This window comes from Vombatus ursinus, unplaced genomic scaffold, assembly GCF_900497805.2.
Source record: "Vombatus ursinus unplaced genomic scaffold, bare-nosed wombat genome assembly UNPS02007822.1, whole genome shotgun sequence".
NCBI classification, from domain to species: Eukaryota; Metazoa; Chordata; class Mammalia; order Diprotodontia; family Vombatidae; genus Vombatus; species Vombatus ursinus.
Window position 1 is genome coordinate 865,692 of NW_020947600.1, and position 21,826 is coordinate 887,517.

At 39.2% G+C, this 21,826-nt stretch overlaps 1 protein-coding gene across 1 annotated transcript in view; it reads left to right on the forward strand.

The window, feature by feature from the left end:
- The first annotated feature begins 10,812 nt into the window (after positions 1-10,812).
- The window catches only part of LOC114034003 (synaptotagmin-9), a 208,238-nt gene continuing 197,224 nt past the window's right edge, over positions 10,813-21,826 (forward strand). Inside the window, exon 1 of the mRNA XM_027849648.1 lies at positions 10,813-10,957. Coding sequence (XP_027705449.1) covers positions 10,813-10,957 — 145 coding nt within the window. The remainder of the gene's footprint in view (positions 10,958-21,826) is intronic.

Here is a 21,826-nt window from a genome sequence, read left to right on the forward strand (position 1 = left end):
AAGAACTAGAGAAGGCCTTGGCTGAGGGTAGAAGATTAAACACTCAAAAGAGCAGAGCAGGTGAGTCTCCAGCAGGGAAAACATATGCAATCCAGAGGTTGGGGTCAAGGATACAAGCAATTGCAGGACATTGATTGATTAATTCCAGGAGATTAAGTCTGGTAGGTGAGTCAGCTGCCATTTAAAGAATTCAAAGCAGAGAATCTGCCACAGATTAGGAAACCAAGGGAGAGAGGGTCCAACAATAGTATTCCGTCAGAACGCAAGCTGTTTCCTAGGACCCTGGGTTTTTTAGTTCTGGAATTATGTATGCCCAGCCCTAACTGATACTGTCACTCTGCACAGTCCCAGATAGGGCTACAGCCTTCTGTTGACTCAGGCAACTCTTCCTTACCCCTATTAATATTTGCAAATTTGCTTATGACTTTTAATTAAACCTAGAAAATTCAGTCCTGAGCTATAATTAGGGAAAACAAGGTAGAAGAGTGGATAGAATGGGAAAATGGGCACCCTGTGTTGTGGAAGCAGACCAAAAAGGGAGACACAATTAATTAGGATTTAGGAGGGACAGATTTTGGAACTCAAGCCAGATCAGGAGCCAAACTCTGAGATCAGGCTCTGGGTCTCACTTTGGGTTTTAGTGATCATAGAAGTTTGGAAAGGAGTAAGTGATAAGAGGTCTCTGGACTGGTTCTAAGTAGAGAGGCTGGCCCATGTTGAGCAGCTACTTGGCTCGTCCTTTGCAGACTGCCTAGACTCTACTTCTTTGGTTGGGATTCCAGAGTTCATCTATTCCTCTTCACCTTCAACTTGAATACCCCTTCATTAGCTATGTGCTATATACAGTTCATTGTGCTGGAAAGTTACATAAGACACACTCCTTACCCTCCCTCATGGAGCCAACAAATCAATAGAAGATGTAACACCCCTTTGCAAACCTCTCCAGCTCTGTTTACCTACTTGGCAAAGCAGATAAGGTGAGGGAAGAAATTTTTCCGAAGAGAAGATAACAAACTAATGGGTAGAGGAGAATAAGTGGAGGTGCAAAGGAGGAGAAAAGAAAACAAAGTAGTTAACACAATGAAGAAGAGAAAGAATAAGAAATTTTTCAAAGAAAAATTGTAAATACCTAGAATTTTAGATTTGGAAGGGACCTTAGAGACCATCCATTTCAAACCCTTCATTTAACCACATTGTTGAAAGTGAACAAAATAAGAAAGTACAGAATTAAGTTGTCTGGGGCACCAGAACAATCCTCTGGGGTTTTAAGGAGGCATAAGCAGAGGTTATTTTTTCATTTGCTTCTCCTTTTCAAGTCAAACAATCAGTATGGTAGCTGACCTTGATGCCCTTTTCATCCTTCTTGAAGGCAACAGAGTGGAAAACGTCATGCTAAATAGCATGGGAGCAAGCACATGGTCCTGCTTCACTCTATTGGTGACTGGCTAAATGTGAAAGCATCATCCTTTATCCAGAACCCCTATAAGCATGCAATCATGAAACTGGCATGCAATACTGATAAATTTCTCTGGACAACCAAATTTTGCCATGATCTTCCATAAGCCCTCACCACTGACAGTATCAAAGGCCTTGGTCAGGTCAATGAACATTGTATACAGACCTCTATTTTGTTCCCAGCATTTCTCCTGGAGTTGTTAGATAGCAAACACCATGTCCACCATTTTTCAGCCCTTTCTGAAGTCACACAGGCTCCTGGGTAGATGACCATTATCCAGGCCAATTGAAGGATTGGCCTATTGAGTAGGACTTTGGCAAGAATCTCTTCAGCAATGACTAAGAGAGAAAGCCCACCCCACCCCTGTGATTGTCACAGGACAACCTTTTCCCTTTTCCTTGATAGAGAGGGGCAATGGAGACATCCTTGATCTCCCAGGGGATAACCCTCTCTTACCATATAACCTGGAAGATTTCAGTCAGCTTCTGTATGATCAGTGGAACCCCTACCTTGTAGATATCTAGTGGGATGGAATCAGCACTAGGCATTTTGCCACATAAGAGGAGCCTAATGACATTCAATACTTCTTCAGTAGGAAGTTCACTTAGAGAGAAATCGACTTCAAAATGAGATATATGGTCAATGGCTTGAAAAAGCTACAAGCCAAGACTAAAGTGGAAGGAGAGTTGTTATATGACTTTTTGTTTTCAGATGATTGCGCACTCAATACAGGCTCTGAGGCTGAGTCGCAACAGAGTATGGATTGATTCTCTGCCACTTGTGATAATTTTGGCCTGACAATCAACACCAAGAAAACAGAGGTTCTTCACTAGCCAGTACCGCACCATTCATATGTAGAACCATTGGTTATAGCAAACAGAGAAATTTTGAGTTCTATGGATAAGTTCACTTATCTTAATAGTATACTTTCCAGGGGTGCCCACATAGATGATGAGGTTGACACATGCATTGCCAGAACTAGCTCAGCATTTGGGAGGCTCTGAAAGAAAGTGTGGGAGAGGAGAGGTATTAGGCTGCACACCAAACTGAAGGTCTACAGAGCTATTGTGCTGACTTCATTGTTGTACTCCTGTGAAACCTGGGCAGTCTACCAGAATCATGCCAGAAAATTGAACCACTTCCATTTGGATTGTCTGAGGAAGATTCTGGAGATCACTTGACAACATGAGGTACTGAACACTGAGGTTCTCTTTTGAGCTGAACTGCCAAGCATTCAAATTCTACAGTAGAGGGTGCTCAACTTTGATGGGCTGGCTGCATAGCCTGAAGGCCCAACAGAGAACTCAAACAAGGCAAGTGCTCACAAGGGGGTCAGAAGAAGTAGTACAAGGTCACTCTTAAGGTCCCTGAAGAACTTTAGCATTGATAGTGAGACTTGGTGGATGCTGGCACAGAACTGCCTAGCATGGCATGCCCACATCAAAGAAGGTGCTGTGCTCTATGAGCAAAACAAAACCAAAATTGCACATAGGAAATGTGAGACACACAAATGCAGATACATCTCTATCCCAAATGTTCAAATGGATTATTTGTGCCCAAACTATGATAGAGCTTCTGAACTTATCTTAGACTGAGCAACCAAGCTGAATACACTGTCCCTTGACTCCAACATCATGATGTCATTGGTTCTCTTCTAGTATGAAGGATGAGCAACTACAGCATTTGCTTCCCCATGTCATACAGGGAAGTCTTAAAACAGTCAATATGGCAACATGGAAGAATAAATTACCTATTACTAATGCAATATCTAACAGAGGTGTTCCGTTAAAATCTTTTGCATGCAGTAAGCATTCAGTAAATGCTTGTCAATTAATACCTTGATTGCCTTAATGCCACTAAGCACCAAAATACTTAGAAGTGAAGTCCAGTTCACCATCTAGACAACGTCCTGACAGAGTAAAGAGGAGTGGGTTAGAGGGACATGTTTTTAAAAGGCTGTGAGATCAAGACTAGAGATGTTTTAAAAATTATGCTGTCTTTGTCTTTTTCAGTGACACGTTGACTCTGGGTTTATGCAGGTTCAGATGCATCTGACTAACCTATTGACAGGAGTGAGGAAACATAATAAAAATGAAAATAAGCAAAGAACAGAAGGAGAGCGTTTCTTGTAACTTGAGCAGGCTGCAGAATTTTTGTTGCGAGATCACTCTGGGGAAGGTCTTTGTTTTGATCATGGAAGCTAGATACAGATCTCACTCTGAAATATTTTCTCTGTCAGCCTTTCAATTTCATTCTGCGAGCACCATGGCTTTCTGTTGCATTTCTCTGGCTTTCTAGGGATTTATTTGAACAATGTGAATATTTCTTGTGACCCTTGCAGAAGGGGCTCCTCAGATACCTGAAGCTCTGAGTTTGGCTCATGGACAGTGAATGAAGCTCAAAATCCCAGAATCTCTGAGTAGGAAAGGACCTTAGAGACAACATAGTCACACCTCAACAGAGATCCCTTCTACAACAAATTTTGTGATAGCTTATCCAGTCTTTATTTGAAGCTCTCTAGTGAGAGAGGACCCATTAGCCCCCTGAGGCAGTATATCCCACTTTGAGGCAACTTTAATTGTTAGGGAGGTTTGTTTTTTCTTATATTGAGAAGACATTTTCTTTTCTAAAGGTGTCATATAGACACAGCATTACCTATAGGTACCATGCTGTCCACAGGTTAGCTCTTTGTTGGCTCATTCTCACCCAGCTTATCTTTCACTGATTTTGATTCTAACACAATACCCCAGCTTACAATTATGTCCAGAATCAGGAAGGTTTTTTTTAGAATCACTCTTATTTTTTTATTTTTTTTATTTTTTTTTATTTTTTGGCTAGGCAACAGGGTCAAGTGCCCAGGGTCACACAGCTAGTGAGTGTTATGTGTCTGAGGCCAGATTTGAACTCAGGTCCTCCTGACTTCAGGGCCAGTGCTCTATCCACTGCACCACCTAGCTGCCCCTAGAATCACACTTTATAATATGAAACCTTAATATTCTGAATTAGGGCTTTAGTGAATGAACAGTACATGAGAGACAGGCCCTTAAAGTGTGACCAAAAGTGGTTAAAGAAATAACAGAAAAGGGAGGAAAGATTATTATAATTGGTATAGGGACATGGTTAGTGAAGCCTTTGTTTCTTTGATTCTCTCCTAGCATCCACCACAGTGAGCTGTATACAGCACATAGGTAATGAATGTATATTTAATAAGGTGAGGGTTTTCAGGAAGTAGATGCCAAGCAATGACTCTTCATGTCTGGGAGAACTCAACATTCAAGATTCTTTTGAAGAAGGATTCCCCATAGATGGTGAAGTCCTCCAGGTGCTCCTGCTTGCTGATAACTTTGTGCTAATTGGATCAAAATCCAGAATATTGCAGAACCTCCTGGAAAAGAGCTACAATAACTCAAAGGGATTAGGCCTATTCATCCACACCAGAAAGATGAGGTGGATAAAGAAAATCAATTTCCCAGATCTCAACATTCATTTGGATACCATGTAATGCTTGCCCAAAATGCAACCTAGGACAGATGGCCTAGACAGACAAAGAGTTGGGCCCAAAGTTGAACAGGAGGAGGAGAGTGGGCTGGATTGCTTTTGGAAAATTGGAACACTCTTTTATTGGACCCAAAGTTTCCCTTGAATGTGAAGGCCATTTTTCCAATGCTAACATCTTATTGGTGTTATGTGGCAAAGGGAAATGGACTCCAATCACCTCTGACAAAACTAAAGCTGAATATCACATAGAAGACAATGTAGTGAGGCCAGTGAGGCTGCAACAGATAACCAATAAGGAACTCCAAAGAAGAAGAACAAAGGGTGTCATAAAGGAATTATATGGTAGAAAGAGATGACAGGCTGGCTAAGTGGCAACAGCAAGGGATGACAAATGGACAGCCAGAGTGCTCCACTGGCCCCCTCCCAATGCTGGGAGAAAGTGAGGAAGGCCACCAGCATGTTAGGTAGATGCCCTGTGTCAAACTTTTGGGAAAACATAAATAAGAATTACCTAGGATGGGAAGAGTTAGATGGGCAGTGATCTGCAGTTTTGGGGGAGCAAACTGATAAGATTGATGAGATTGCATAGATCCAAAATGATGAGATCACAGATCTATTTAAATATTTGAGTTCTAGAAGCTTGGTTTTTTAAACTTAAGGCTAATAACTAGAGTTGCACTTAACTGGTATAGTTCCATATGCAGAAATTTTCCTGCCCCCAATAGCTCTCTACCAACTTGAAGATGGTTGGAATTTACCATTTACCAATACATTTGGCATGTGTTCTTTTGGCTTTAAGTCTTGTTAAAATGCACATGCCCTTTGGAGAAGGTGAAATTTTGTTACCAGTTATTTATACCTTATTGTGGACAGGTTCATCAGATTCTTTGTCAGGTTCAGGTGTAATTAAGTAAGGCATAATAAGTAGGTGGAATAAGTGAGTGAATATTGGGGCATTTCAAAGCGGAGGTAAGGCCAAATAAAATAAACTTACCCTACTTTTGCAGCCTGTGCTATAACTTCCAAGAGGACGTGGAGGAAAGGGAGAGTTGAAGGGTGAATACTGAGGTTGCAGAGTCCAGAATAATTATGTGTTAGTGTATTCTTCGAATGGGAGTAGGCTGGCTGGCCCTGTTGCCTGCAGTGCCTTCCTTCCTCCTGCTCTCTAGCATATGCTGCCCTTTGTAATAGGACTGCTCCCTGGCAGACCTCTGAACAGCTGTTTGGTTGTAGAAGCACCTTGAAGACTCTAAAGTTTGTTTTCTTTTTTCAATGGTTATGATAGAAGGGGTAGAAACTTTTTGGAGGGTCTAAGATAATAATTAAATAAAACCATAGGCCTAAATAATTCCTAATTTTGTCTCCTTTGAAGAGATATGGACAGGCTACTCAGGCTCAAGATTCCCTAGGAAGAATTTATTAACTTTCCCCCAAACCCACCTCCTAATCTGAACTTCCTTATTTCCCATCAAGGGCACCACCATTTGTCTAGTCATTTGGGTTTGCAACCTTGGAATTATGCTCAAGTCCTCTCTCTCCCTCACTCCACATCCAATTAGTGGTCCCATTTTCTCTATTCAACCCCCACATCATCTTTCACATCCGTCCACTTCTCTTTCCTCACATGACCAACATGCTAGGAAAGAGTCTCATCACCACTTGCTTAGATTATTGCAACAGCCTACTTATTTGGCCTCCCTGCCTTCTCTCTCCTTCTCTAAATCATCCTCCACATATTTCCCCAATTATATGCTTAAATCAAAGGATGGACCGCGTCACTTCCCTGCTCAAGGAGATCCAGGGCCCCCTATTGTTTCTAGGATAAAATACAAACATTCAAGTTGGGTGTTTAAAGACCTTCACGGCCAGACCCAAGCCTGACTTGCCAGGCTTACTGTTCATTACTCTTCTTCACACACTCTATGCTTTAGCCAAACTGACCTACTTGCTATTCCTATTATGTGGAATCCCATCTCCTATCTCCACACCTTTGCTCAGGCTGTGTACCACCCCCTCCCCAATGACTACAATGCACTTCCTTCCTCTCCCATGCCTTAGAATTCCTAGCTTTCTCGAACACTTAGCTTAAGTGTCACCTAGTACAGGAAGCCTTTCCTGATACCCCTAATTAGGTGGCACAGTGGGTAGAACACCCACTTGAGTTAGGAAGACCTGAGTTGACATCCAGCCTCAGACACTTCCTACCTGTTTAACTCTGGGCAAGTCACTTAACTTCTGTTTGTTTCTTTTTCCTCATCTGTAAAATAGGGATAATAGTAACACCTACTTCCCAGGATTGTTCTGAGGATCAAATAAGATAATAATTGCAAAACACTTAGCACAGTGTCTGGCACATAGTAATCACTATAAAAAATGTTAGCTATTATTATTGGTGTCCTCTCCTAGAAATTACTTTACATTTGTTTAACTATATGCATGTTGTTCCCCACAAAAGAATATCAAATTCTTGAGTATAGTCAGGTGGTGTAAGAGATATGGCATTGGACTAAGAGTTGGGAAGACTTGAATTCAAATCCTACCTCAGACACTACTTTTGTGACCCTGGACAAGACACTCTCTCTGAGCCTCAGTTTCCTCATCAGAGGACTTGATGGACCTCTAAGGTCCCTTCCCATTCCAAATCCTATGACTGTTTCACTTTGAACTTTGTATCCCCAGCAGCAAGCCTAGTGTCTGGCACACCAGAGTTACTTAGTGAGTGCTTATGGAATGGAATTACTGAAAAGCCACGCTGGACACATGCCCTAAAGATCAGCTAATGACTAGATGTCTCTGAGGTACAAGTATTAATCATTCCTTTAAATATTACAGCCAGCTCATTTATCATTAGATTTGCTTTGGCTGGTCTAAGAAAGTAGTACCACAGGAGAAGCCATGATTAGAAGGTACAAAGGAAAATTTAGGCTCTATACAAATACAAACTTCCTAGCAACAGAGTCATCCATAACTGGGGGCAAAGCAGCCTCAGAAAATAGCAAATTTCCGGTTATTAGGGATGAAGGCTACCCTTACAGTCCAACTCACAGTGCTCTTCCCCCACCATAGCATAATCCGTATCACTCCGTTGGAAGTCGCTAGATACTTGTAAGAGTCCAATTCAGGTCTCAAGGAATGGAAACATTGCTCTCTCCTCGTTAAATGTAACTATAGTATTGCCAATATACAAACCATCATTGATATGCATATATAGTCTGGTCTTAATTAGTGTGACTAACAAATCCCATGAAATAATCACACATGTTTAAATCTGTACTATTCAGAGTTAGAATTATTGGCTCAGTCCAATGAAAATATGCAGCACAAATTTGAGAAATATATCCACTTGATGGTATTCATAATTCATCATTCACTAATCAAGACTTACCTGTACAGAAAGGATAGAAAAATGCACATACCAATGTGCTCCATCCTCTGCCCATTTTTTTTAGCTATCCATTCTGGCTTCAGAGGCAAAGCAGTGTCTGTGGTGGCTCCAGGAAAACTAGCCATGCCTAGACCTACAGCCTAGATCAGAATTGTCACAGTGGTTAGGAACCCCACTGTTGTATACTCGGTAGGGAAAATAAACTGACCTGGAGCCTTTTTCAAAGCACTAATCTAAAAGAACAGAGTTCAGGTACCTTTTGAATACAACAGTCATAAGTAAATTAGATATGGCTGCACAAAGGGATTTTTAGAACTTCTTTGGATTCATCCTGGATTCATCAGTCTTTCAAGCTTTTACTGTCTACTAGTCTCCTCTCCTTCCTCTGGGGCAAGTGGCTTAGTCTGGCTAGACAGAATTACTAACAGAGAAACAGTGTGGTTCAGAGGTAGCTAGGTGGTACAGTGGATAGAGGGCTGGGCCTGGAGTTAGGAACACTTATCTTCCTGACTTCAAATCTCTCCTCAGACACTTACTAGCTGAGTCATTTACTAACAAGTCACTAAATCCTGTTTGCCTCAGTTTTCTCATCTGCAAAATGATCTGGAGAAGGAAATGGCAAAACCACTCTGGTATCTTTGGCAAGATAACACCAAATGAGGTCACAAAGAGTTGTACATGACTGGAAAATGACATGAGTAAGTGTGGTTCAGGGAAAAGAACACTAGCTTTGGGGGAGAGGATCCAGGTTCAAATCCTACCTTTCAGAACTTAAATCTATAGTGCCCTTGTGCAAGTCACTTAACTTTCCTGAGTTAAAAAACAAGGGGATAAACTGCTTGGCCTCTGAAGTCCCTTTCAGCTCTAAGCCTATAAACTATGTCTTATACTGTTAAAACTTTCACATGTACATGTTTTATCCTTCTCAATTAGGCTACAAGTTCATTAAGACACATTAGACACATTAGACACATTTCTATCCCTACTACTTAGCACAGAACCTTGCACATGGTATGTCCTCAATAAGTATTTATGAATGATGTTCATCCTGTGATAGCCTGATTACTGTTTTTTGGTTTGTTTTAAGGAGGTGACTGCTCTGTCATTAGGCAGTGGAGGCAAGTGAAAAGACTACTGAACTCCTTACTAAACTTGAAGTCAGGGGACTGGAGACTCTACCTACAGCCTAGATCAGAATCTAGACTCTACCACTTAATAGCTGTATGACTGTAGGCAAGTCATTTAACTTTTCTAGGCCTCAGTTTCCTCATCTGTAAAATGAAGAGATTGAACTAAATGATCTCGGAGCTTCCTCCCAGCTCTAGAACTGAGATTCTCTTTCATTGGACAGTATCTGAGGCATTCTGACAAATTTTCACGTTCAGCTCTTGTTTAATATTTCTCAGTAGTCACCCAAAGTTTCAGTTATTACAACATGGCCTCCTGAAAACATGTTACCGTTCCACAGATGACAATTTGTTTTATATTAGCTAGACTTGGGAGTGGCTGCTTCCAGGGATGCTACCTTGAAATAGGGGAAAGGAGAGAAAGAGAGAAGAGGGAAGCATTTCTGGGAAAGTCCCTGCAGGAAGCTAAACGCAGCCATCTGATATGGGTCCTTTAATCGTGTCCCTATACTCTAGGTTACAGCTCACTTTTGGAGGCCTGGGTGGTCCTCTACAAACTGACAGTTTTCCAGGCACGCAGCACTGACTCCGTTATTCCTTGCTCTATCCTGTTCCATCTGTCTTCTTTAGGTCATTCATCCGTGTAAAGGCCACGCCGTAGGAATGGGGGAGGGAATTTGAGTCCCGGCCCGGGTGGATGCAATCAAGGGGACTGCATTTGGAGCGAGTCCTCACAACCTGGCGAATCCCGTGAGCAGCTGTGTAAGTCTCTGTTATTACTGTGCCCTGGGAAGCAAGCTGAGGTGGAGAGGGCCATGTCCTGAACCCGGAAAAGGAGCAGAGGGAGGGGCAGGTCTGATCCCTCCAGACCCTCGGGCAAGATCTCCCCACCTCTCTGAGCCCCGCCTCTTGCTCTTCAGCCGCCGGCACTGAGGGCTCCGGCCGCCAGGGAGAGCTGCGCCCTAGCAGGGCTGAGGCAGAGCCAGCGAGAGGAGAGAAAGAGCGAGAGAGCGCTCGCCAGCCGCCCGTCAGCCCGCAGGCTCCGGCTGCGCCGCTTCTCGGCACGGAGAGGGAGAACTGCATGCAACCGGTGGGACCCAACGCCCGAGACCAGGCTCTGGTCGTCCTACCATCCACCAGCCACCCTCCGGACCCAAGAGAGCGCGAGTGAAGCCTCGCGGACTGACGGTCAGGTCCCCCAGTGGCTGCGCGCCCCTGCTCTAGTCAGCTGGGGGCGGCCGGTGGCTGCAGGCGGCCAGGGGAAGCAGCAGCGGCAGCGGAGGCAAAGGCGTGTCTGAGCGGGCGGAGGGCTCTCCGGCGACCTGTCCCGAGGATGCTGGGGGGCGATGCCCGGGGCCAGGGACGAGATCTGTCAGAAGGCACTGCAGCTGCTGGCCGAGCTGTGCTCCAGCGGGGCGGTAGAGCACGACAGCTGCCAGGATTTTATCCATTACCTGCGGGACCGCGCCAGACCCCGTCTCACCGACTCAGGTGGGCTCTGCTGGGCGGGGTAGCAGGAGGAGGAAGGGAGAGGATGGGGGAGGGCCAGGGCAAGAGATCTACTGAGGCCCAAAGTCTCCTCCTGAATGGGAGGGGGCGACCACACCCGGAGACCATGCTGGGCTCCAGGCGCATGGCCCGGAGCTGTTTCCCCCAGCCCTCGGCTCCCGGGAGCTGGTGCCCGGCGTCTGCCTATCCCCATTGCCCACCGTCCCCACACAGATCTCGCGTGGCCCTGCCGCCTGGCCAGGGGCTGGGACAGTCTCTTTAGGGAGCCCAGGGTTTCCACTCGGGGCTGTAAAAGGGCCTGAGACCCTAGGAAACTCTGGGAAGTTGGGTTGGATCCTCCCGAGCTCTGGACCGTCAGTGAGACGTGGCCCTGGGGGCTGTCTGGACCAGTCCAAGCGGCACTGGGTTTCTGCAGACGTGGCGCCGGGCACCAGAGTGACCAGCAATGGTTCAGGTTTGCCTTTTAAAAAAAAAAAAATACTGTGATCAGGAGAGCGCTGTCCAGGGTCTGACGGGAGAAGGGAGATAGGGACTCGCCTCCACCTGAAACCTGAGAACCCTAAGGCCCGGCATGGCCGGACCACCCTGGCCCGGACAGCTCTTTTGGGGCTGGGCTGTGCCGGGTCGGGCCGTCACAGCTTCTAGGTTGATCTCTCTGGCTTTGGCTGTAAGATATCTGTGCTCTGACGCTATGGCATAGCAGGTCACTATGCCTTTAGCAGGCTGGTCGGTGTTCGGGAGCCCGGCGTTAGCCTGGTTTCAGGAAGCAGCCGCGTTGGTATACACTAGGGAGACTCGAAAAGCTTTCATTGCGGACCGCTCTGGTTTAAGTCTTTCTACTTTATAGTTTTGGGGACAATACAAAAACGGCCCCGTTCCTGTAAGGGCGGTACATGGCAGGAGTGGGGTCTTCTGGTGGTGGAGGTGGCTACACTCTAAGACTAGGCAGCTGCTACACTCTTTTACAGGCCTGTGATTCACACTTTTCAGTAAAGGGAAAAGTTGCAAAGTCTCAACTTTTAAAAGTCAACAAATCACTTAGGTTTGTTTCCCCAAACCACATGTTAACAGAGAATAAGAAAAAAAGAAGGAGAAAAAAAAAGCCTGTTCAAAGAAAAAGGGCCCTGTTCAAAAGAATAGAAATTACCTTACAAAAAGTATTGGGTCCCTAGTCTCTTCAGAAAGTGAGAATAGAAAATGACCAAAAACAACCAATGAATTTTCTCATTTACACTTTAAACTCGAGGACTAAAGGAGCTTTGGCCTCAAACTTACTCATCAAATGAGAAGTAGCTCTCGGCCCAATTCTGGTGCAGGTTTACCTCTTTTCATGTACCATCACTACATGAACATTCAGATTTAGTCTAAGATAAGGGAATTATTTGATTTACAAAAGAATTCACAATAGGAGTCTTTTCAATAGAAAGCTCCCATTTGTGCATTTTAAAAGTTTTATTGATAGTTTTATAACAGTTATTCTCTGGTATATATCATCCCAGTTATAAAACCTTCCCTATAACAAAGTAAATTAGTTACGAAAAACCACAGTATCTGGAAGTATATGCAACATTAACCCCCATAGCACCCACATACACTCAACTTCTCTACCAAAATAAGAAAGTTTGATCGTCTTTGGATCCCAGCTTGGTTTTTCCAAATATTCTGCCTCCAGTTGCCTTTTTAGTGTTTTTGTTTGTGTTATTTCAGTCATGATGTATACATTGCTCTCCTGATTCTGATAATTTCCCTTTACATCACTTCAAACTCATCTCCCCATGCACCAGATTCTTAAAAGGATTTATTTTATGTAAAATTTCTGAAACCAGGTATATCTATACAAAATAGAAAGAGCACAGGAGGTCTGATACTTACACCATTTTGCCCACTGCGAAAGGAATGATCCTTAAACCTGTTGCCTGCAGTTACATTATACTAATCAAGGTTCTCAGATGAACAGAGGCAGAGTTCTGGGCTTGGAGACAGGAAGATCTAGTTTTAGATCCTAACACTGACACTATTAGTGTGGCCCTATGCAATGCCCTTAACCTCTGGGTGCCACTAGGATTAAGTTACTAAGTTATAGACATTTGCAATCAGGATTAATAGAGGGACTTCCCACACAGCAAATTCCCTGTACCATCAAAATCATAGACCATATCAGATGAACTTTATTGTAGTAACTTTAAAATGGCAATTTGTCTTTTTAAAATGATGCCTACATACCTTGGATATCCCAACATGTTTTGCGCAATGTTCCTTTTATCAATCAAAAGTTACAGAATGAATGACGTATTCTTGGACTGAGTAAGACCTCACGACATTTTCACGAAAACTGACTCCCATAGTGGTACACTAAATCAATCTTTCCTTAGAACAGCTTGAACTGTTTGAACTATAGAAAAAGCCAGATCTTTAATCTCAAATCATGAGGAATTAGAAGAGACAGAAAGCAGCTGTTACTGTGTGAACCTGTTTCACTTTTTTTTGGACAAATTTCAAATCCTAAGCTCAGTAACCATCAAGTGATCTATAAAATGAAATAATGTGCAAAGTTGCAGATTTGAAATTATTTAAAATTTGCTTTTAAAATGAGTACAGTAAATTGAACAAAATAATAACAAAAAAATCGTGTTTGTTTTTGCATCCCCTGGCCAATCTGGGTGGGCATGGATAGCTGTCTTCAAGTATTTGAAAGTCTATCATATGAAAAAGGGATTAGATTTCTAGTTGGCTCCAGAAGGCAAAACTTGGCCCCAGAGACAGTAAATGTAAGTTACAAAGAAAGAAATATAGACTCAAAGTAAGGAAAGACTTCCTACCAATTAGAGCCATCCCTCCAAAAGTGGAAAGATTTGCCTCTGGAATTGGTGAGTTTCCTTTCTTTAAGGAAAAGCTGGATGGCATTCAACAGGTATGTTGTATACAGCATGTTATTGTTGTTCTTCCAGGAATGGATAGAGCTATGTGACCTCTGAGGTCCCTTCTAACTCAGAAATTCTGATTTTAATCTTGCTTTCTTTTGTGAAGTTTTTAAAATTCTTATTGTTTAAAAAAAACATAGTCATAGTTTTGTGTAAATATATTCTTCCTTCACTCTTCACTACTTCACATGTCTTTCCATATTTTTTTGTATTCTTCATATTTGTAAAATGCATGTTGAACTGATCATTTCTAATGACAAATAATATATTTCTGTTGATACAATTTATTCATCTAGTCTCCAATCATTGAACATACGGGTTATTTCCAATTTTACAAATGAAACAGCTCTGAATATTTTTTTACAGAACGGTATATATTTTTTTCTCTGAATAACAGTCTTACGCTAAAGTTTCAGGGGTGAGGTCCATGTTTTGTTCTTGTATGTTGCTATATTGCTTTCCAAAATGAATTCACCAATTCAAAGTTCTACCAGCAGTTTAATGGTATTCTTGTTTCTCTATAGCTCTGCCAAGATAGAATGTTATTCTGTTTACTTATTTTTGTCAGTTTGGTAGGTATAAATGATGCCTGACTGTGGTTTTAATTTTAATTTTCCTGATTAATAGTTTGAACAGTTTTGTATATGATTAATAATAAATTGCCTATTCATATCATTCAACTATTTAAATATTGGGAAATTCAAGTCAATCAACATTTATTAAGCATCTGCACTCTGCAAGAGGCTGTATTAAAAGCATGGATGTGGAAAAATTAACGACTTTATATGTGAAGTAGTATGATGTCCTTATACTTTTTGGATACCAGGTTTTTAATCAAATATATTTACAATCTAGAGATCTTTTATGGAACTGTTTTCTTGCCTCTTAAGTTGGTTGTCTTACTCTTCTCCTCACAAACTCCTTATATTTATGGAATCAAATCAATTTGTTTTGTCTCCTATAACAGATTCTTTTTGTTCACTGAATAGAAATATTCCTCTTTTCCAAAACTGTGATAGAAATCATTCTTTTCCCTTCTAATTTTTTTGATTTCTATAATACTAGAGCATTGATCCACATGGAGCTTTATAAAATTATAGATTCCAGATGGGACCTTTGAGGTCATCTTGTCCAACCTCATTATTTTATACTTAAAAAAACTGAGCCTCAGGTGGTTGAGTGACTAGTAAAATGTCATATAAGTCGCAGAGGTAGGATTCTGATGCAAGACCTTGGACTCTAAAAACAGCTCTTCCTCAGCACAACTCTCCCTTCCTTTTCCATAAAATTGGGTGAGATGTGAATCTAGTAATTTTTCTTGTTAAACTGCCATTTCATGTTCCATACAATTTTATTGAAGAAGATTGAGTGTTTGTCATTTTAATATTTAAATACTTTAAGGATCTATGAATTCCTCATTGTGAGAACTCAATGCCATAATGAGTAACATTTTAGTGGAATAATTTGTTTTATCAAACTAGATTTATCAAACATGAGAAGCAAAGTGAGGTAGTGGAAAGAGAACTAGACTTAGAGCCAAGAAGATATGGATTCAAGTTATACCTCTGCTATATATCTATGTGACCTTGGGCAAGCCCTTAACCTTTCAGTTCCCACAGGCAAATTTTTAAAGACTATCATTATGGAAGAGTTGCCAATCTGAATTGGTGGAAGAAGTTTCCACATTATGAGCCCCTCATTCCAATTAAATCAAAACTCTGCACATTTCCTCCCCCAGTCATCCATCCCCAATCAAACATCAGTACATCTTTAATTTTAATTCTAGATTAACTATTCTGTCTCATTGACCTACTTTTCTATTTTTATCTAATACCAGTGTAATTCCCCCATACTCCATTATTCTATTTTCATAAGCTCCTATAATATTTTTCCATATAAATTTTGTCATATTAATTCATTCAATGAGCTAGATCATTAGTATTTTATTTTTATCAAATTAAGTATAAAAATGTACATATTTTCATTTTCACTATATTGACTCAACCTAGCCATGAACATTGAATATCCCTCCAATCATTTAATTCTCAATTTATATATGTTAATATTGTTTAATGGTGGTCATTTTATAGGGCTTTTTTTTTTGCTTATCTTCACTATTCAGTATGTTTATTTTAATTTCTCCTGGATTTCTCCACTGATATAGAGATGTTAACAATTGTTTCTGCAATTATCTTATATGGTAATATCTTACTAAAGCCATTTATACCAATTTTTGTTGAGTTTTTTTGATTTTCTAAATATATTGGTTGTAAATAGAAATATTTGAGTATCTTATTTTCTTTTTTCCCAAATGTATTTTTCTGGGATCATTTTTATAGCTTTTCTTTGTAAGATGATACTTACTGTGCTTTCAATGGGCAGGCCCATGTTACCACTGTTTTTAGTGGCATGTTTCTCCATTTTATAGAATGTTAGTTTTTAGTTTCAGATAAATCCTTTATCATGTTAAGGACAGCATTATGATATTTTTAATTGTGTTTAACATAAATGGATGTTGCATTTTACTGAAAGCTGGGGGTTTTTTCATATGTTTTTCATGTTTTTTTCATATGTTGCGATACAAGTTTTTGTGAGTTTTCTTATTGACATGATTTATTAGATTGATTGTTTTTCTAACATTAAACCATTCTCAATGTAAACAAAGTAGTATTTTGCATCAATATTCATTACTGATGTTATTATGTAGCTTTCTTTCTACTTTTTGGAGGCCAGATTTGGCTAACATAGACGTATTTGTTTTGTGAAAAGAATTAGATAAAATGGCATTTTACTTTCATTTTTGAAGGTAATTTATATACTACTACAGAGGGATTTTTTTGTCCTTTGAAGTCTTAATAAAATTCACTTCTGGATCTGTTTTATTGCCTTTTCATGGCCTCTCATTGATGTCCTGTTAAATTTACTTTCTGAAATTCTTTTGCTTAGGCTATTTCTTATTTTGTTTATTTCATTATATTATATTTTTAAATGTTTTTCCATGTCTTTTATATTCTCTGATAGTTTTATTTTCCTTTTCTGATTTTTTAATTTTAATAATTTTATTTTCTCTTAACCTCATTTTCAATATTAAATTGCTAATTTTTATCAACTTTATTGATCTAAAACACACTTATTTATCAAATTAATTGTTCTTTTGTATTCCATATCACTAATCTCCTTTTATTTTAACACTTTCAATTTTTGTGCTTACTTTTAGTATATTCAGTTGTTTATTATATAATTTCTTTAACTTTCAACAACTCTAGTTTTAACTTTTTTGCAATTAAAGGATATCAATCTGGTCAAGTATTACTTTGAATTATATAAATTTTGAAATGTTGCATTTATATTTGACTATCTTTAATATAATTTGTTTTTATAATTTATTCTTTAGCTACTTATTATTTGATAAGTTATATGTGGTTTCCCTAATTAAATGTGTGCTTCCAGAGGACAGAGATTACTTTGGTTTTGACTCTGTATGCATGTATCTGAATTAGTGTCTAACACATAGTAGGTAGTCAGCAAATAACTGTTCAATTGAATTGTTAAAAGAAATTTAATTTAATTATTTTTGAGTTTCTACATAGGTATTTTAGGTTTTCTTTTGTCATCCTTCCTTATCAATTACTATTTTACTATGCTTTTATTCATTAATACAGCATTTCTAATTTCTGAATTTATTAACAATTTATTTGTGCCTTAAAGCATGAGCAACTTTGAGGGATGTACCATGCGTATTTGAAAAAAAGTCACCCACTGTAGTTTCCTATCAGTTTTCTTTATATCTGTCAAATTCAATTTCTTCAACATCATATATGTTCAGATTAGTTCCTGCTGACCATTTTTGTTTGATTTAAAATTTTCTGTTAGTGTTGTATTAAAATCTTCCATTATCATTGATTTTCTGTCTAATCTTTGTGAAAATCAATTGTTTTGCTTTATAAATTTAGTTGCTAATTTCCATTTTATCAGTATTTAAATTTTATAATATTTTTCCTCAAGTAATTATATGTTTGAACATGATATAATTTTCCCTTTTTGCTTCTCTTAATACTTTATAAATTGATTTTAAATTGGTTGGGTAGCTTTACGATAAACTTTAGATTTTCTTGAATTAGCAATTGCATTACAAATTTTAATTCACTACATTGTTTTATACCTCTATACATTTTTTGACATTTAATGTGTTTCTTTTAGGTATTGTATTTTTTAGTCATCTGTAAGTCTTTTTTCTGTAAGAAAATTCAATCCCTTTACATTGAAAATTATAATTAATTTTGACCTATCCTCACCATTCTTTTCTCAATTATTAATTTTGTCAAAAAGGAATACAATTTTTCTTATTTCACTAATGCTTTCCATAACTTACCCAAAATAATACTGAACAAAATTCTTTTATTTTAAATTAAGTCTATAAGTTTTGCAAAAATTAGTTTAAAGTAGAAGTTTTTTTTCTAGAATTGCTTTCACTAGCCTTCAACCTTGTCCCCTGCTCTTTTTGGTTTCTTTACCATGCTCCCTTTTAATTAATCATTTTCTTGTTTAATTTCTTTGTCCCTCTCCCCTTTGTTTACTTAAGTAGACTCTCCTCTATTAATTAGCCAAAACAATATTACTGTTGTTTTTTAATCCCCCCGTGGTGATTCCATTGAAACAATAACTAGTCAATCACAGTTGTAAAGCATCTATTGATTTAGAACACTTACTAAGATGACACATTCTGTTCCAGAAGCTCTTGACTTTATTCTCTCCAGTTTGAAAGCCATTCATAGATCTTATTTACTCTTATTGCTTTTCTAAGACAAAAGTGCTGCCTGAGGATGGACATCTTTATGTTCTTAATGGCACTAACCATGAAGGGTATACGGGGCCTCAGTCAATATTTGTAGTTTGAATGAGCTCTTTTGTTTGCCAAGTTGAGTACCTAAATTTCTGTGATCACACCTTTGAGAAAATCATCTCATAGCTGTCCACAGAAAGTACATCTGTCCCTTGCTATCCATAGAGAAACGTATCTCCTTTTTAGCTTAAGTTTTATAGAATCTGATGTTTATATAGTGCTTCATACAGAGTGCTTTCATCATAACAACTCTGTAAGCTAGAAAATACAAATATTATTATTCACATTTTACAGATGAAAAAACTGAGGCTCAAAGAGGTGGTACAATTCACTCAACCTCCCATTAATTAGTATGTAATGAATTTTTAAAATATATATATGTATGTATATACATCAAAGATAGAAGCAAAGACATATAACTAAAGGTAAACAAAAAGAGTTTATAAATACTCTAAAAATATAATTGGGAGCAATGAAGTTCAGAATGAGCCAGTAAATATAATTCCCAAATTGCTATCAGAGATCTTTGGAAAATTGTAGAGGATAGTAGAAATGGCAAGAGTCTGGAAAAGAGCCAGTGTGGTCCCTATATTCAAAAAAGAGAAGACAATAATAAAACCTTTAAATTGTGAGCTTGATTTCAATTCCTGGCAAAATGCTAAAATAGATTTCTAAGGAATGGATTGCAATTAGAAGGAAAGTTATGATCTCAAAAAAGATGGTTCCATTAGAACAAATCAGACAAGATTAACCTCATTTCCTCTTATATGGTGTCAGTAGACTAGCAGATCAGGGGAATATAATAAACCTAGTTTATCTGGAATTGAGCAAAATGATTGACAAAGTTATAGATAGAGATATAGAGTTATAGATAGAGATATGGAAAGAGAGTTTCAGTCTAGGTGATGCCATTGTTGTTATTCAGTTATTTCAATTGTGCCTGACTCTCCATGACCCCATTTGAGGTTTTCTTGGTTTTTGTTTTTGTTTTTATTTTTTTTTTAGGCAATTGGGGTTAAGTGACTTGCCCAGGGTCACACAGCTAGTAAGTGTCAAGTGTTTAGTCTGAGGCCAGATTTGAATTCAGGGCCTCCTGACTTCAAGGCCAAATTTGAGGTTTTCTTGGCAAAGGTACTGGGATGGCTTTCCATTTCCTTCTCCAACTCACTTGACAGATGAGGAAACTGAGGCAAACAGGGTTAAGTGACTTGCTCAGGGTCATATAGCTAGTGAGTATCTAAGGCCAGATTTGAACTCAGGAAGATGAGTCTTCTTGACTTGAGACCCAGCACTCTCTCCACTGTACTACCTAGCTGCCCAGGGGATAGCATAGTTAGTTTTATTTAAAACTGGTTGACCATACCTAAATATTAGGGATTAATGAATGGATTGACATGATACTGAAAGTCAGTCTTTAGTGGAGTGTTCTAGGGATCTCTCATTGGCCATTTCCTGTCATTTTTTTTCCATTGACTCTTTCATTAATCCATAGATGGTATATTTATCAAATTCGTAAAAAATGCAGTACTAGAAGGAATAGCTAATACCTGACATGACAAAATAAGGATCTCCAAAGATCTGAAAAGACTAGAATGATATGCCAGATAAAATAAAATGGTATCCAACAGGGACCAATTAAAACCTTACATATCAAGAAACTCCCATCTTTTCAACATCAATGTTCTTCTGATGATTCTATATGGTTGCAAATTTGGGTGCTATAATTTTCAAAGACTCAGAGCTGCAGATAACCCAAAAATCAATGGAGATACTCAAGGCAGCATGAGTAGGCTGCAGCATATTTTTTAACGATGATCTATGTCCAGAATTGGGGTAACTGCTTAGCGATTGGCTCTTTGGGGGAAAATGCATGCTTGACACAAATTTAAGTTTAATCTGAATTATTAACATTTTATTCATCACTTTCTTAAGTCTAGACAATCAACAAAACAATAAATCAAGCCCTGATCTGTAGTGTTTACCAATTTCTAAGGTATAAATACTCGTACTGAAATTTTAATAATTTGCTCTTATGAACTCGTACAAACTGGCTCCAGTATGCTTCTGATTATATACAGGAATTAATGAAGTATTTATCAAGTACTTACTATGTGCAAAGAAAATAGTCTAAAGAGCATAATCTTAGAAATGTAGGATCATAAAAGGAGGTGTTACCCATCTAATAGCGAGGAGGAAGCATAGGAGTCCAAATACTACAGCAGTAATTATGAATTGTAGAAAACACTTGAGAGAGGCCTGCAACATATTGAGGAGATTGTCTATGGAAGAGTGATGGGAGAATATGGCTAAGAATCATGTAGAATGACTTAGGCTATTATCTGAGTGGAGGGAATGTTTTATATCATGTTTTATATCATGAATCCATTAAAGCATACTCATTGCTACTGAAATAGTATCCCTTATATACTTCACAGCACATTCTTTGGGGGATGGGGGTTGGGGTTTGAGACTGGGTGTCTCTAGGTTGCCTAGACTGGAGATGCAATGGCTACTAATGGGACAGTCCCAATACTGATTGGCATAGAAGTTTTAACTTGCTCTGTTTTCCTAACCTGGGCCAGTTCACTCTTTGTTGGGCAGCTTGTGGTCCTCTGTTCCTGGGGCTTAGTATTTTAGTGCCAGACTTAGAGCGGCCACCTAATTGGATTTATCCTTGCAGCAAGCAGCTCAGAACTCTCAAACTCAAGGGAGCCACAAGCTTCAGCTGCCCCCAGCAGCAGGGACTATAGACCTATGCCAGACACAGCACATTCTTACAAAGATTTTTTAAAGATGAAAATGTAGGTATTTGGGTCAATCTTTGCTGATGTCTTCTCAGTGTCTTTTTTTTAAATAGTCCATTCCATGTTCTTTTCTATTATTTTGGATTCTTTTTCCCTCTGAGATATTTTGAAAATCAGTCCTCAAGCCCTTTTAATAGTGTGCTGCCTCTGACCCAGCTTTCTTCTTCTTGTCTTTGTTCAGGTTCAGCTGTTCTTCATGACTTCATCTTCCCAAGGGCCATTTTCTACTTCCTAACACACTACATGGGGTACTGACATACTAGAGTCCAAATGTGCATAAAAA